Raw genomic sequence first — 14091 nt, 5'->3', positions numbered from 1 at the left:
GGGTCCTATCGCTTTTCGGGGGTTGCTTTCCAAAGCATCGACACCCGGCCGATGGCATGTTGGAAGTAGTCGACCGTCCCGTTCTTAAATGCCATATTTATTGCCTTCAGCACCTTACCACGCGCTGCTCAACAGGCAGATTGCCCGGAAGCTCATCAAACCGCCAGTGTCTCATTCGGTGAGCGTGACAGCAAAACCCGATCCTAATAGCATTGATGACAAAAATTATTTACACTTCCACAGGTCAGCACGGACCCACGAGTAGCTGACCAGTCCGTGGAGTCCCGGTAGCGTAGCGTGTAAAACAGCTAAAATATACGATCCGGCGTGATGGGAATGTCTGCAGAATTATGCCCTCCCCGATCTGGCCCATCAGCTCCACTTTCCTGCGCAGCTCACGTGAAACAATGAAAGTCATCCGATGGTCGGCTCGACTCGAGGGACCGGGGCTACCGCCCTCCGTGTCTTACGCTCCCTGACGGAGCGTATCGTACAATCGCAAAATTGCATCTCCCATCACGGCCAAACGACCTTCGGTCACTTCGGCCGGGCGCCGGACAAGATGCTAACGCCGGGGGCACATCACGTCGCCGGCAGGCTCGCCGGTCCGTGGAATAAGTTTTCCCGGGAGCCTTGCCGGCCCCCGGCGGTCGGGCATCACATTCGCGCCAACGACGACAAATGCATTCGGAAATCGAAAACGAACCGTCCACTGCACACACCGGTGGGGGCGGCCGGGCCACGGGGCGGCACTGTTTCCGTGACGTGGGGGGAAATATTTTTACGGTCAAGTTTTACTCGTCAGGTGGCCATAAAGTAACGAAATTTACGATCCCGACTCCGTTCTGCCGGTTTTCCAGTCAGTTTGTAGTTCGCAGTGTCTTAGACGTAGCGCTTCGAAGGGCCCGACGCGGTGGGCCAGGGGTCGATCTGTAACAACACATTCGTTGCCACTGGTAACGGCGGTGGTATTGATTTCGTGTTGTAACGATCGGTGGAGAAATGGCAGCATACTTCGCTCTCGGAGCAACGCAAACGTGTGCGGGCAGCATAATAATGGACGCGAGCGAAGGCGAAGAGATTGGTTTTCTGGTGACAATACGGTAAAAATGTTATTCAAACATTAATAAACCATAAATAGTCTCGTAACTGGCGGAATAATTGATCAGTTAAAGCAACCGTGCCAGACCCTGCGTCATTATTGGCCTTTATTTATTCGAAACCGTTCCGTACATTTTTATCAAGTCAAATTTTACACTTAATTTATCGATTAATAGTTAAGTTTTTCGTAGTATTTGAATTTTTTATAACTTTTCATCGTTCCACTGTTGAATTAATTTTGAAGAATGAATGAACTAAGATAATTGGCACTAAATTAGAAAGGCAATTAAATATTAGTTTTGCGCACCAGCAAACATCCTTTCAATTTGATCCCATTAAACTAAGAGTAGCGTTAAAAATATAAATCAAATTTCAGCCTAAGACCATGTTACGTTACGTGCCATTTGTTTGCTAAACCACGCACCATTCCGACTCGTCGAGAGGCAGCATAACACAAATCGGGACGCTCGAACGGCGCTCGCTCCGCAGCTTGATGGATGGAATAATAACACTAAAAATAGCGGAACTGCTAATAACGCCAATAATCCGAACGACACCCGCGCGACGGCTGGTTGGCGGTGGCGCAACGTGTCGCGACCATTTCCGTGCCGCCTGCCCGGAAGGGAGGACCTCCGCAGGGAAAACCGCAACCCGCTGGCACGCTCGCGAAACCGGGACGCAGGTGAGAAAATTTATACCCTCCCGTGCACTGATTTATTCCGATATAAAAATAAATCACTCCCGCCAAACCGTGAGACGTCGCGCGGGACGCTTGCCACTTGCGGCTTGCCGCGGGTCCTTGGAGACTTTTCCCGAGGAAACTTTTCCTTCGTGCGCTCACCAGCCGATGCTCGGCTTTCCTTCGGCCGGCCGATAATACCGAGCACGACACAATAGGCGCACGGTGGCTGTGGTTAGGCCTATTCTCGTGTGCAGAGCCGAACAAATCGTCTCCGTTAATTGGAAACTCAAAACGGTAGCGTCGACTAATCAGTCGATCTAGGATCTAGGTAGGACGTTTTAAAACTCCGTCGGCTCCGTCCGTGGGTAGCACAGATCGAACATTTAATTGCATTTAAACCGGTGCGTACTGGTGGTAATTAAACCAAACGCAACCTGTTGGTGGCGATAAATTTCATAAGGATACGCACCGCGGGTTGAACATTTGGTTAGCCTACGCCAATACACAACTATTGCATTAAGCAATCGGTCTACGGGCCAAGTGTACCAACTTGTGGCTACACGGCCCAAGAAATGATTATTCCAAGCCCCAAAGGGGGAAATCTTAATTTCCTGCGGCTTTCAATCATATCGGAAACTTAATTTCCATCACCAGCCCGTACCAAATGAAGTGCACGACGGCGTTCGTCAGAAAGTTGGCCCGTGCGCTGAGTAGCCAGGAAGATAAGGCCACTTGCGTAAGCGACAGGCACTCCGTGCCACAGTGCCACAATAGTTTTTCCTTTCGAAACATCCACCGAACAGAAACCGGGGGAAAACTCACCCCTTGGTAGACGCTCGGCATGTGTACAGCTTCGTTTCAATAGACATTGTACCCCGGGAGACTGGGAACAGCCTGCGCGTTTGTGATTTGAATGCTTTGCCGTTTTGTTCGATTAACAATTAAATTAACAATTGTTTAAAAATGAAAAGAGCACACGGAGTGACGTTGAGCAAAGTGTTCTGAACGAAATCCCCATCAACAAAGTGAGGCACGAATCGGCGCGGCTCACAAACACCTCCCCCGAGACAGTGACTTAGCACTAGAAACAAACAGAAAATAGTAGCAAGTCGATGAGCAAACAAAAAGAAAACAATGTCCCCGTACTGAGCCAAGACAAGACAAGCACCGGCTAAAGTTGAGAAAGCAAGTTACAAAAGAGCCGCAAGTCGGTGAAAGCAAAAGGGTAAAGTTGTTCGTTGCATGTTCACGAGATTTTAACACCGTTTTCCGTGTACGGGCTAGAGTTTAGCAGAAAATGTCAAACCGAACCCCAGCGGCGGGTAGACTGGCGCAGGCAGGACGGAAGTAGCGCTCCATGTACGCTCGTGTCTCCCGGCACACGGACGGGCACGACAAGATCTCCAACTTTGGTGCAAAAGTTGCGCGAAAGTTATTCAAATGAAAAACAAATTGATTATTGTGTTCTGCACAGTTCAGTTGCAGCCGCTTCCCATCGTTCGGGCGTGCCGGGCTCTGCCCGGCTCTGCCGGTAGCATAAACTGGCACGCAGCATAAGATCCATTCCACGGAGCTCTACCGCCTTTTTTGCGCATCCGGACCGCGCGGGAAAATCCGGATCCATCCTTTTTCCACTCGTTCAATTGTTTATCTCAGTTTATGGCTAGGGCTTTTCCGCCCCAGCCGAGCGACACCCCAGGCTCTGCTTGCCTCTGGACGAAAGTTTTATGTATCTCAAGATTCTACTCCGCAATAGTCGCCCGTTTTTTCTTTCCAAGACCGTCGAGAAGTCGAGTCAGTGACAAAAATTACATGATTGAAAAAGAGAGTTGATAAGTGCGCTGGTGGTAAACGGAAAAGTTTCGATGAATCGTTTTCTACTCTCACACTGACTATCGACGTTAAACATAACTGTTTAGGTTGAATTTGTTTTGGCATCTTGTCGGAAAATTAAAAAAAAAGTATCTTTCTGGTCGCTCCGCTCAAGAATGTGATGCCGAGCATATTTGGGGCTTCCAAATAAATTTTAATCAAGGCTCCCGGTTGACCGAATCTCTCGGCAACAATATTTAGCAACTCCATAATCGCTGGCTAAGCTATCCGTTAACCGCACTGCCCGGATTGCCCACAAATATCCTTTAAAAGCTATTTCATTACCTCCCGATAGTCGGCGAGCCGGGACGGAAGTCGAACGGTTGGCTCTACCGTCCAGCCGTTTGCTGCCGCTGACCAGCTGCGCTTGGTTGGCCTTCCGCTGGGAAATGCCGCTACAAATCGAAATCCGGACCGGCGAATCCGGGCTCACAACAGAGGCCACTCGCTGGAGGAAGAAGCGAAGCACTAAATCACGGCGGAAAATTGTACCGGGGCGAGAAAATCCATTGAGAAATGAACTAACCCTCCCGGTCACGCCGGCCGCACGCCCGGCCATTCGGTTTCGGTCACTGGGAACCGTGTACGAAGGGCGAATGTGAAATTAAGCTTCGCTTTGCTGAAAGTGCAACCAGCGGACTGGGTGCGTGCCTATGTTGTGCTTGTGTGGTTTTCTCATTGTTACCTCAAGGAAGGATTACGATTACGGTAGCATAGCGTCACCCGGGTGAGGAGTGGACGGGAGTGTGCCTTCAGCACCGAGCGTGTTGTATCGCATGATAAATCCAGCGCCCGTCCAGCGCTGCCGACTGCCGAAAGGCGGTGACGGAAGAGTTGTTGGATGGAACAGATTGTAAATTATTTCATTACTTCAACACCTGTTGCTGTTTGGGAAATCTATTTTCTTCTTTGGCTGCGTTGCTCTTGATTTGTTCGAGGGGTTCTCGCATTTTCGAGTGTGTCGTCGGTTTTTTATCGTCCCTTTTCCTTCGAATAAATATTCAGATGAATGAAGAAGACACGAAGATAGTAATGAAACAGATTCCAAATCATTTTAAGGACATTAAAAAGACAATTATTATCACTCTTGCATAATCATAGAAAGTATGTTAGAACTGTTTATCGAAAGAAATGTGTCGATCCCTTATTTTTGCTTTTGTTAATGTGGCTTTATTACTTTATAGCGAAAAATTGAAACAATATAATCATTCGGGCACCGTACTAAATTTCCTACGCTATACGGTATTTGGGATGGTAATGTGATGACGCTTGGGTATACATAGTGATAATAAATGACCAAATCCTCTTAATGGAGGTCCAATATAAATCAAAACATAATTCTTCCGATGTGGAGCGTTTTCTCCTTTCAACAGCCTCCCAAAAACGCTTGCCAGCGTTACCGGTCTCTGTTTTGCGATTGAATGCAAAAAAGAAATCACCAAAAAACCCATTCACTCCCGAGATCTCTTAAGCCGGTCGTACGGAAAGCAACGATCACTTGTTTGGGCATTTGTTTTGATCGCTTGCTTCGCGTGAAGCAAACCCGCGGAAGGGTCACTGAACCAGCCGGTGGGTACGTCATTGATCGAATCGCCCGGGGCTACGACAAGACGACAGCCTTGGCACGCGATCGGCATGGCACCGTACAACGTGAAACTTAAAACGGCTTGCGACTTGGCCGGGCGTGACTAATGCCATTTGCCGACCCGGCCATGGGTATGATGGCGCCGCCCAGCCGTAGCCCGCCCGACCGGGTCCCAATTGAAACGGGCAAACAAATTTCGCTGTCACGTCGAGTACCGGTAATCGATCTCAAGTGTGATGAATGGATGATAGTTTTGCGGTAAATTTAGCAAACGAAAGTGAATCTTGGCCCATGTTTGCGGCTCGGCTGTGGATACCATTTGGTCAAACGCAGGAGAGATGTTTGGCAGTAAAAAGCTAAGAATCATTGGGAACTCAAAATTGGGGAACTACGAAATACTTTTTGACATTTTTAACGAGTCCGTTCGAATGCTCAACCTTGGCCTGTCGTCTAGAAGCTTCGAGGACATTTCTGGAAAATTCGTAGCGATTCCCATCGGACGCAGTGGTCTGTCGCGCAGCTGTTATGCAATAATACGTTTAACTTCCCCCTTTTCATTGAGTCGTGATTTTTTTTCTCCTTTTACGAGACGATCATCCGCCCCAGCTATGGTCCACTCCGCTGGCAGTAGGTGAATGCGAAAAGATTAAAGCCAAAAATAAAATATTACATTCACGATGATGTCAACGTGGGTATTCCGGGCCCGGACGGGCGCGACCAGAATGCCAAGAAAGTGCCTCGCGCGCTTGCACGCCCACCAGGGTGATCGGGTATACGGTTTGGAATCGGACACGGGGCCAGACACAGCGGTGCTCCGGGCGGCAAGAGAAATGTTGCCACTTGCATGATCCTTGAAGTTGTTTACGAGGTGTCCGCGCTTCGAGGCGGTCGCGCGTTTGGCAATTGTTTTCGCCGCAAACGTTAATCGATTTCAAATGCCGTTCGTTCGTGATGGCGGTGTCGCCACTCTAGGAACAGCCCACATCTGTTGGCACATTCTTGCATCAACAGTTGACGTGATACAAATATTTCGTAATCATTGATTAATTATCATTCTAATGTTCATCAAAAAAACTGTCCATTTTATTCTACTCGCCTAGTGAAACGATTGGCAAAGAATGGCTTCGTTTGCCGTTAGAGTAAATCCCAGATCCCAAATCGTCCCCGTTCACCCAAATTCGCAGAATCATGACGTCAGTCCTCAAAATGGTCACACCCGTTTGCGATCACCCATTCACGATTCCCAAAACGATGGCTTATGTTTATTTATGTGCCGAGCACGGCGACGTGACGTCGCACATGGCGGCCCCGTTTGTGACCAGCATTGGGAAACAGTTACTCAACACGTGTTTACTCACAACCACGCCCGCTCCGGTTGACCCAACACTCCATTCCTCTGCAGCTGAATGCTGCCCGTTGTCTTGCTACGGTGCGGAATCTCGGAACCAGGGGCCGGATGCCGTGCGAGGGCGCGCACTCGCGCGCACCATAACTGTGCCACTTGAGCCACTGGCCAGCGGATATCCCAAGCGCAGGGGATTTTCCTACCCAACACGGAATCGGCCCACTAACTGGCCCCGCTAGCTGACGCTGTGTTGAGCCAAGGCAGAGTTGCGAAAAGCGAGCCCGATCGGTTTAGGTTTGAGCTTTTTGTGCAACTGTCCGCTTACGCTTTCTATTTTCCATTTCCGCACGCCAGCCACACCAGGCGGCATACGCTTTCGGTTGTGGTGACGGCAACTGAAACTGATTTTCAACATTTCGATCTCCGAACCACGGGTGGTGGTGAAGCAATCGACATTTCCTTGTCAACGGATCTCTGCATAAACGTTTGTGATGGCGCCAGAGGATGCCGGCACGGTGGGGCGCGGGGTCATTTACGCGAGGTCAATGGCCACTGACCGTGTGCGACCTGTCATGTCCACAACGGTCCCGCGAGTGGCCAGGTGGTGAAAGAAGAAAAAATGCCAAAAGGCAAGAAAGGCCGGGTTGAGGTTCATCGCTTCACGTGCCGTTGAGATCTTTCGATCCACTTCAAACCCTCCTGGAGCGGTGGCGACCCTACGGACGAAGAGGATAGTGAGTTTTTCCCCTTCACGTGGACACAACCGGTTTCGGTCACTGTCGTCATCGTTGCGGTGCACTTGGTCCTCTTGCTCTGCCCGTGACGTGCTCGGCCCGGTGGTACGAGACCCAAAGTAAATATAAGATCGCGCGACACACCGAACACCGTAGTCAGTTGTGAACGTGACACGAAACCGAACGGATCGAGTGGTGCCCAGACTCCGCGTGGAGAGTGAAAGTGACCCAAGCAAAACGTGCTGGACTCTCGGTGTGCAGAAATAGTTTAAATTCAAGCGTCCCTCACAAACGACACAGAATGTTGGGCTTCCATAGGAATCGCACGGCGAGTGCGCAGGCAGTGGCCACGGTCCTGGTGCTAGCGAGTGTGCTGGTGTTGTGTTGCATGCTGGACTCAACCGCCGGTCAACCGGTCGATATGCTCGACCAGATCGGTTCGGAAAGCCGTCGAATGTTCTACAAAATGCTCGAATACCTGGGCGACTACGACGAACTGGAAGACGATGGAGCGCGGGAACGTGAGCAGAAGGGTGGCTCGCTACCCCTGCAGACGAGCAATCGGGTCGAGGTGGCCGGACGAGACGAACAGTGCAAGCTGCCACCACGACGTGGCGTGTGCCGAGCGCTGCTGCCCCGTTACAGGTAGGCCCCTGCTGGATGTTCCGGTTAACGACGTACGGTACGAGGGCTACTTACAGCTCGAGTGCTCTCTTGAGCAGACGGTTTCTCCCCTCTGGCTCCCTTTCTCTCTCTCGCTCTTTCCTTCTCCTTTGACCATCTTCGTGAGGTTGATGGAGCTTTCAAACGCAAATATTTACTGACTCTGCTGGCATCTTGAGGTGTGAATGATTGCAGTGAAAGTTGCGCTAAATTGCGACGCTTCATCTGCACCGCGATGTGATGTCGCAAATTACACCACACCTTCGGGGCGCGGTTTAAATTCCTTCCGTTACGCTAACGGGCCCCCGTGGGTTACGTGGATAATAATTTGATTTGTTCGGTCATCGATCGTGACACCGAACCTTTGGTTTGGCAGGTTAATGCCTTTCCAATGGGACAGAGGTGTGTATTACTTAATAAGTAACAGCAGGAAATTCATGCTAATTGATGAAGCAACCAAGTAAGATTCAAAGACCTGCTTCTCTTCTAAAATATCGACACAAACTAGGAGGAATTTGAAAACTTTCTAAACAATCATTCATATTTTTTTTCATTAAATTCAATTCACAGATATGATCCAGACCAGAAGGAGTGTATCGAGTTCAAGTTTGGTGGGTGCGACGGCAATGCGAACAACTTCATGTCCTACAAACAGTGCATGGAAGCGTGCCAAGGAGTTTAATCGTCGTACTGTTCGGTTAATTGACCATCACGGGCGACAAACACATTTGCGACACGTGCATCATTTGACGACATTTTCGTAGCCGGACTAACCGACAAACCGTCGTCCCCACCAAGTGATATATAGTGTTTTAAGTAACTGGCTGCCGAAGAAGAGGAGACATTCCAGAACGTTCTCGCTTCCCGGGGGCACTGTAGATGGTTAGAGGTTTCTCTCAAAAACTCAACCTCTTATTTTTACTATTTATTTTATAGTTGCTCGAACCATTACATTGTTGTAATAAAACATAAAAACAATTTCAAAACAACGGTCAAGCTGTGCTCATGTGTGTAATTATGTGGTGGTACGTCAAACGGTCATCATGTGGAAGAAATAAGCCTCACGCAATAAGGAGTTTCTTTACGGTTGTTTAAATTTTTTCGTTTGGTTAATAATTTTAATTTGTTTTTTTTTTCATTTGTATGCGCTTCTAATGCAACGCGATTAACGTTTTCCCCCAACATTCCTAACTTTGCACATTGCCCTGCACGGTTACATCATGCGCTTTTGCGCTTCATTTGTGGCAGAGTGTCACGTAGCGACTTGTTAAGCTTTCTTTGCAATTTAAGAATATTCTAAACATCCTGCCCAACCCTGGCTTGCGTTACATTCGAGTCCATCGTTTCCTGCGCGTAGCATTTTTTCGTTAAAGTTTATCCTCTCACAACAACACTCTGCTGAGCGTAAATAAGTCTCGTCTTAAGAACGCAGAGAGTGTTGGAAGTTATTATTATCATGTCCTCGCTGTAAAGGGTTCCTTATTGCCTGTTACTGTAGCCCGTATGTTCCAGTCTTACCGGTTTTGCTACCAAGGTGCATACGCTGCCGTTGGTCTGCTGAGCCCAGAGTTCGATCGTTTCTTACACGGTCACCAACACGAAAACATTTCATAAAAATTGATAAATTATTCAGGAACACAAAAACACATCAACAAATCGCATAAGAGAGGTCATAGCCCAGTAAGAGCGGGACTGCGGCGCAACAAAGTCTAATAAGCAGCTTCTTGTGGGAATGCATTTTAAAAGTTGAGAAAAAGAATTCAAAAACCGCAACTGCATCGTGCAGTAGCGTGATCAGTAGCGCTCTATAGCATGGAAGTAATTAATTCAAAATACCAAACCTTAAACATAGAAAGGAAGGGATACTTTAAAAGACCAAACAATAATCTACAGTGTCGAGGGTACGGGTGCTTACGTTAACAAACGATATCCGTCGTGACACCTTTGATGGTTTCGGAACTAAAGTGTACACAGCCAGCCTTACATACGAGGGTCCAGACGTAGGGTATGAAAAATTCCTCCGGCGCATCTTCCTCCACGTACTTGAACTTCAGATCGGGGAATTTCTAGGGAAAGAAATAGGTGTCGAGTGAGGATTGCCTCGTGATTCGCACCGTTTTGCTGCTGACACCTACCCGTAATCGATCACTAGACCACTGGCTGGCACCTTTCGATATAACTTCCAGCACCTCGCTGACGCCCAGCTCACCACGTTGGTCCTGTACCCGTTGTAGCCGCGATGAAAAGAATCCTACCACCTGAAATGGACAACAATTCTTCAGATGATCTATCGAGCCCTGAGTCCCTAGCCTGCATCTACCATATCAATGTTCTGTATGATATCCTGAAATGCCGAATGACTTCGGAAGGCCTCGAAGACGCTGCGTTTGTACAGCAGTGTGTACACCAGATTGGGACAGTACACTAGCTGATGGGACAGACAGGAGTTCAGTATCTCCAGCACCATACGAAGTACTTCCTCTAGCACCGACAGATCCTGCAACTAGACACAATATAATTGTATACTTTGAGGCAACTGCTCGTTACTGTGAAAGAAGAATGCTCTCCATACCATGTCTTCTGAGGTCAATGCGCCAGCCATAGATATCGAGACGTCCGTCTCACCGTTAGCTTCGGGATGTTTGAGCTGTTGATCCAATCGTGCGTGCTTCTTGGCTAGCGTTTCGAAAAGACTCACCAACCGTTGGGCGACGTACGGGTGTAGGGAACGAAACTGTCCGGACATGTTGGCCAAGGCGGCGAGACAATTTGTGTGCAGATACTTGTCCCTCATTTTTAACATGTTGTACTGAATCGTTCGAATGACGACCAGTATCAATAGGCCACCGAGGGAGATCTCACTGATCGAACGTTCCGTGTACCAGGTGACGTTCTTTAGCATCTACAGTGGAACATCAGAAGCAAACGGAGTGAATTCTATACGCAGGTACAAAGTACGATGAATCACTTACTGTCTGGTGAACGCTCTTGTTAAAATTATCGTCCTCGCTCAGAATGAGCAGCACAATTAGCGACATGTAAATGTGATGTGACGTACTGTCTGGAGCGTTGTAGAGGGTCTGCAGAATCGGAATAACCTGGCCGCAAAAAAACATGTCACGGATTAATCGGAGAAAATGCCAACATTGCCACCGGATGTACTTACAAGCTGCTGTAGGTTCGACTGTGCCATCACATACTTGTGAAATCTTTGGTTTCGATAAAGCAACAGATACAGCAGTAGGGTGGCCTGATCGATGGTCACTATTCGGCACAGTGTGTTGTATAAGGAAGAGAAATCGATCTTGAACGTTGCCGGTTCATCCTTGGGAGAATCTATTAAAAAAACGGAGTGCTTATTACAACCGGGTGGTGGAATCACTGTCCGACGGCACTACCTTGTGAATCGCAACATCCAAAAAGACTGATACGGTACGGGTTGTCTTTCGTGGCGTGGTGATTGGTGAGGATCAGGATCAGCAGCAAACTCTGGTTAGCTAGCGGGTAGTGCTCGCGGAACGCGCTTGGAAGATCGTGTGCGGTCAGTATGTCGGGCTGCTTGCGGGCAAACGTCAGTATCGACCAAAGCGACTCGGCGATACCAAACACGAACGAACCGCCCGTCCCGAAACCGAACATGGTTTGTGGGGATTGGCTCATACGGCTCAGGAAGTGCAACAGTGCGCTCATTAGCGTGTTGGCGTGCTGGCAACGATAGATCGCGCGATAGATGGTTGACTTTTCCATCGCCTGCTGCGAGAACAGGCTGACGGAAAGGAGAATGATCATACAGTTCACCGCTTCCAGGTGAAGATGATATGTGAATTCCCTGAAAACAAGAAGTAAAACAACGCTTTAGCCACCGACCATGCTGACTACCCGGCGAGCAGCTCGCGTACACCTACTTCACCGGTATCACGACGATGATGTTGACAAGCGCTTCGAGAAACGTTTCGAACTTAGTTCCATCGACCAGCTTCGCTACGGCGGCTCGCGTTTCCTCCACGACCCGCGCATCGATCGCAATTGCGTGCGTGTTCGGATCAGGCGTCGTACCCGACGGAACATCGTTATCCGGTGTTTGTGCGGGTAGTGCTTCGAAGTGCTGCAACAGCTGATACTCCGAGCCCGTTTCGATCATATACTTCACCAGGCAACGGATGATGAACAGCGCGTTGAACGCATGCCAGATGTGTACATTGCTGTAAAAAGAAGAAAGTTACGGTAAACTTTGGTTTCCCAAATTTCCACCAATAACCATGCTCCGAACCAATCTCCTGATTCGTCACCATGATAAGAAGTTGGTTGTAATGCTATCGCTTGTCGTGTGTCGCGTTTGCTCGTTTGTCGAACATGTTCACTGACCTTTCGGCGTCCGATAACGTCAGCAGTTCCGAAACTTTCAACAGGAACACGTTAACCAGTGAGCCAAAGTTTCCGGTCAGCAGATTGTGGCTGATGAAGCTCTGGCAAAGCGCTTCCAGCCGCGAATCCAAACTCAGCTGCTCTTGGCTGGGAAATGAATGCGAAACACAGCACCATCAAAACAGTTATCATATGGACCACCGGACCACCGGAAGCCGTACCTATTCGTGGGTAGATTGATGTGGTACTGTAGGAAGTTGTTCCAAAAGTCGTCATCGTATGCCGGGACGTGCGTTTTGCCGACAAATCGTTGCAGATATTCGTTCTCACTCAGCTCAACCTGACGGCTCACGTTTATGCCCATTCTGCGCTGCGAAACTGCTCCTCGTGGCACCGTCCCGATGAATCACCTCACCACCGAAGAAGTCGCGCGGATTTAGCAAACGGCACACGAAACTATCAGTTCTGGAACATTAACGAGCGCATCGAAAAAGTAGTTGCTATAGTAAATAATTATTTGCCTCCCCAAAAGTGACAACGAAGCACAAAAGCAAGTGGAAATGACAGCGGCCGTCACATTTGAGTGCTGGCTGCTCGCAGTGAAATATTTCATCACTGCGGCGAAAAATGTCAGTCGAAAAATGAATCGACGACGCACCGCCGCAAAACGTTCCAGGATGGCCAAGAAACCGAGGAACCACAACCGGAAACCGCGCGCACCGGAAACCAAACTGTGGCATTGCATGAACGGTGCCGAAAAGAGGATATTAGCAACGTTTGGAGGTAAACCACTGACCAGAGAAAGTCGGGATCGGCTGCTGCAATTCATCTGGGCCTTGCACCTACACATTCCGAATTCGAGTGTTTAATCAACTTTTAGCACATCAGGTACATACCTTTTTACTGTTTTCGTGTACTTTCCTTAACCGTGAACCGTCCCACAGGTGCACTGGCCTTCGTGGAACGTAAACAACCCTTGAATACTCAGCTCTCGTTTGGAATGCGCTCGTGAAGAAACATGGACGATTCTGAAGAATAGTTTAATTATAAATTGCAACTGTAATTAGACCATCGAACCAAATTAAAATAAAAAATAAATTTTGCAGATAGAAAACATAAGCGAACAAATTATTTTCACATATTTGTAGAAGCATTTACAGATGGTGCCATCTTAGATCAAAGTGTAATAAAAGCCAACGAAGCAACACTCAAAACTGTAGGATGCTTAAAGATAATTAAAAAATCAGAAAATATAGATAGAAACAAAATTAAATTGTTTGGGTTAAGGTAACAGATTTGCAATCGAGCGGAAGATGGAAAAACAAACAAACCGAAAAAATCTATCATCAAACCGATTATTTCAGAACTTCGTTAGTCATCCTGTTGACACACATAGTCAAAGTCCCATGCAAATACGGGTCATCTGATAAGAGCAGCGGGTGACCAGATGACCTATACCCTCGAGGTTCCGACGTTTGGTTAATCTCAAACATATTTTCATGCTACATGGTGTCGGAGACACCGCATTGATTAGGTTCCGGAAACGACTTCGCGATTTACGCACTACCCATCTTCTACATAACGAAAACGGACACGAAGTGGCATCTTATCGCTCACAATTGATTTATTTTATTTTTGTACAATAACTGTCGCTTTTCGCATGAAGTGATAACAAATTCATCATTGTGTCACGGCAAATTTGTTTTTGCCTTCCGGTAGAGATTGTTTGCTATCAATAAAAGTT

At 48.1% G+C, this 14091-nt stretch overlaps 2 protein-coding genes across 3 annotated transcripts; one reads left to right on the top strand and one right to left on the bottom strand.

The window, feature by feature from the left end:
* The first annotated feature begins 7514 nt into the window (after window positions 1–7514).
* LOC128273754 (inter-alpha-trypsin inhibitor) lies at window positions 7515–8861 on the top strand. Its single transcript, XM_053011789.1, has 2 exons — window positions 7515–7964; window positions 8553–8861. The coding sequence occupies exons 1-2, from the start codon at window positions 7621–7623 to the stop codon at window positions 8662–8664; spliced, it is 456 nt and encodes a 151-aa protein (XP_052867749.1). The 5' UTR covers window positions 7515–7620; the 3' UTR covers window positions 8665–8861.
* A 230-nt stretch (window positions 8862–9091) lies between these two features.
* Window positions 9092–12734, bottom strand: LOC128272023 (dymeclin). Of its 2 annotated transcripts, XM_053009734.1 has the most exons (11): window positions 12569–12734; window positions 12348–12494; window positions 11888–12184; window positions 11381–11811; window positions 11149–11318; window positions 10955–11080; window positions 10555–10884; window positions 10303–10485; window positions 10118–10240; window positions 9898–10048; window positions 9092–9823 (listed from the first exon to the last, which is right to left on the bottom strand). In XM_053009734.1, exons 1-10 carry the CDS (start codon window positions 12709–12711, stop codon window positions 9899–9901), a joined length of 2100 nt encoding a protein of 699 aa, XP_052865694.1. In that variant the 5' UTR covers window positions 12712–12734; the 3' UTR covers window positions 9092–9823; window position 9898. The 2 variants fall into 2 exon arrangements, with proteins under 2 accessions (XP_052865694.1, XP_052865692.1); XM_053009732.1 differs by having other exon boundaries at window positions 9092–10048.
* Window positions 12735–14091: the final 1357 nt, after the last annotated feature.

This window comes from Anopheles cruzii, chromosome 3 (genome assembly GCF_943734635.1).
Source record: "Anopheles cruzii chromosome 3, idAnoCruzAS_RS32_06, whole genome shotgun sequence".
In the NCBI taxonomy this organism is placed as follows: domain Eukaryota; kingdom Metazoa; phylum Arthropoda; class Insecta; order Diptera; family Culicidae; genus Anopheles; species Anopheles cruzii.
The sequence above is the reverse complement of the archived record's forward strand: the minus strand, read 5'-3'. Positions and strand labels throughout refer to the sequence as shown.

What these genes read in the sequence shown, in the direction of transcription:
- LOC128273754 (XM_053011789.1), top strand. Translation starts at nt 7,621, where the DNA reads ATGTTGGGCTTCCATAGGAATCGCACGGCGAGTGCGCAGGCAGTGGCC. An exon ending in GCGCTGCTGCCCCGTTACAG is followed by an intron (nt 7,965 to 8,552) that starts GTAGGCCCCTGC and finishes TTCAATTCACAG; the next exon opens with ATATGATCCAGACCAGAAGG.
- LOC128272023 (XM_053009732.1), bottom strand. Translation starts at nt 12,711, where the DNA reads ATGGGCATAAACGTGAGCCGTCAGGTTGAGCTGAGTGAGAACGAATAT. An exon ending in ATCAATCTACCCACGAATAG is followed by an intron (nt 12,495 to 12,568) that starts GTACGGCTTCCG and finishes TTCATTTCCCAG; the next exon opens with CCAAGAGCAGCTGAGTTTGG. An exon ending in ACAAGAGCGTTCACCAGACA is followed by an intron (nt 10,885 to 10,954) that starts GTAAGTGATTCA and finishes GTTCCACTGTAG; the next exon opens with ATGCTAAAGAACGTCACCTG.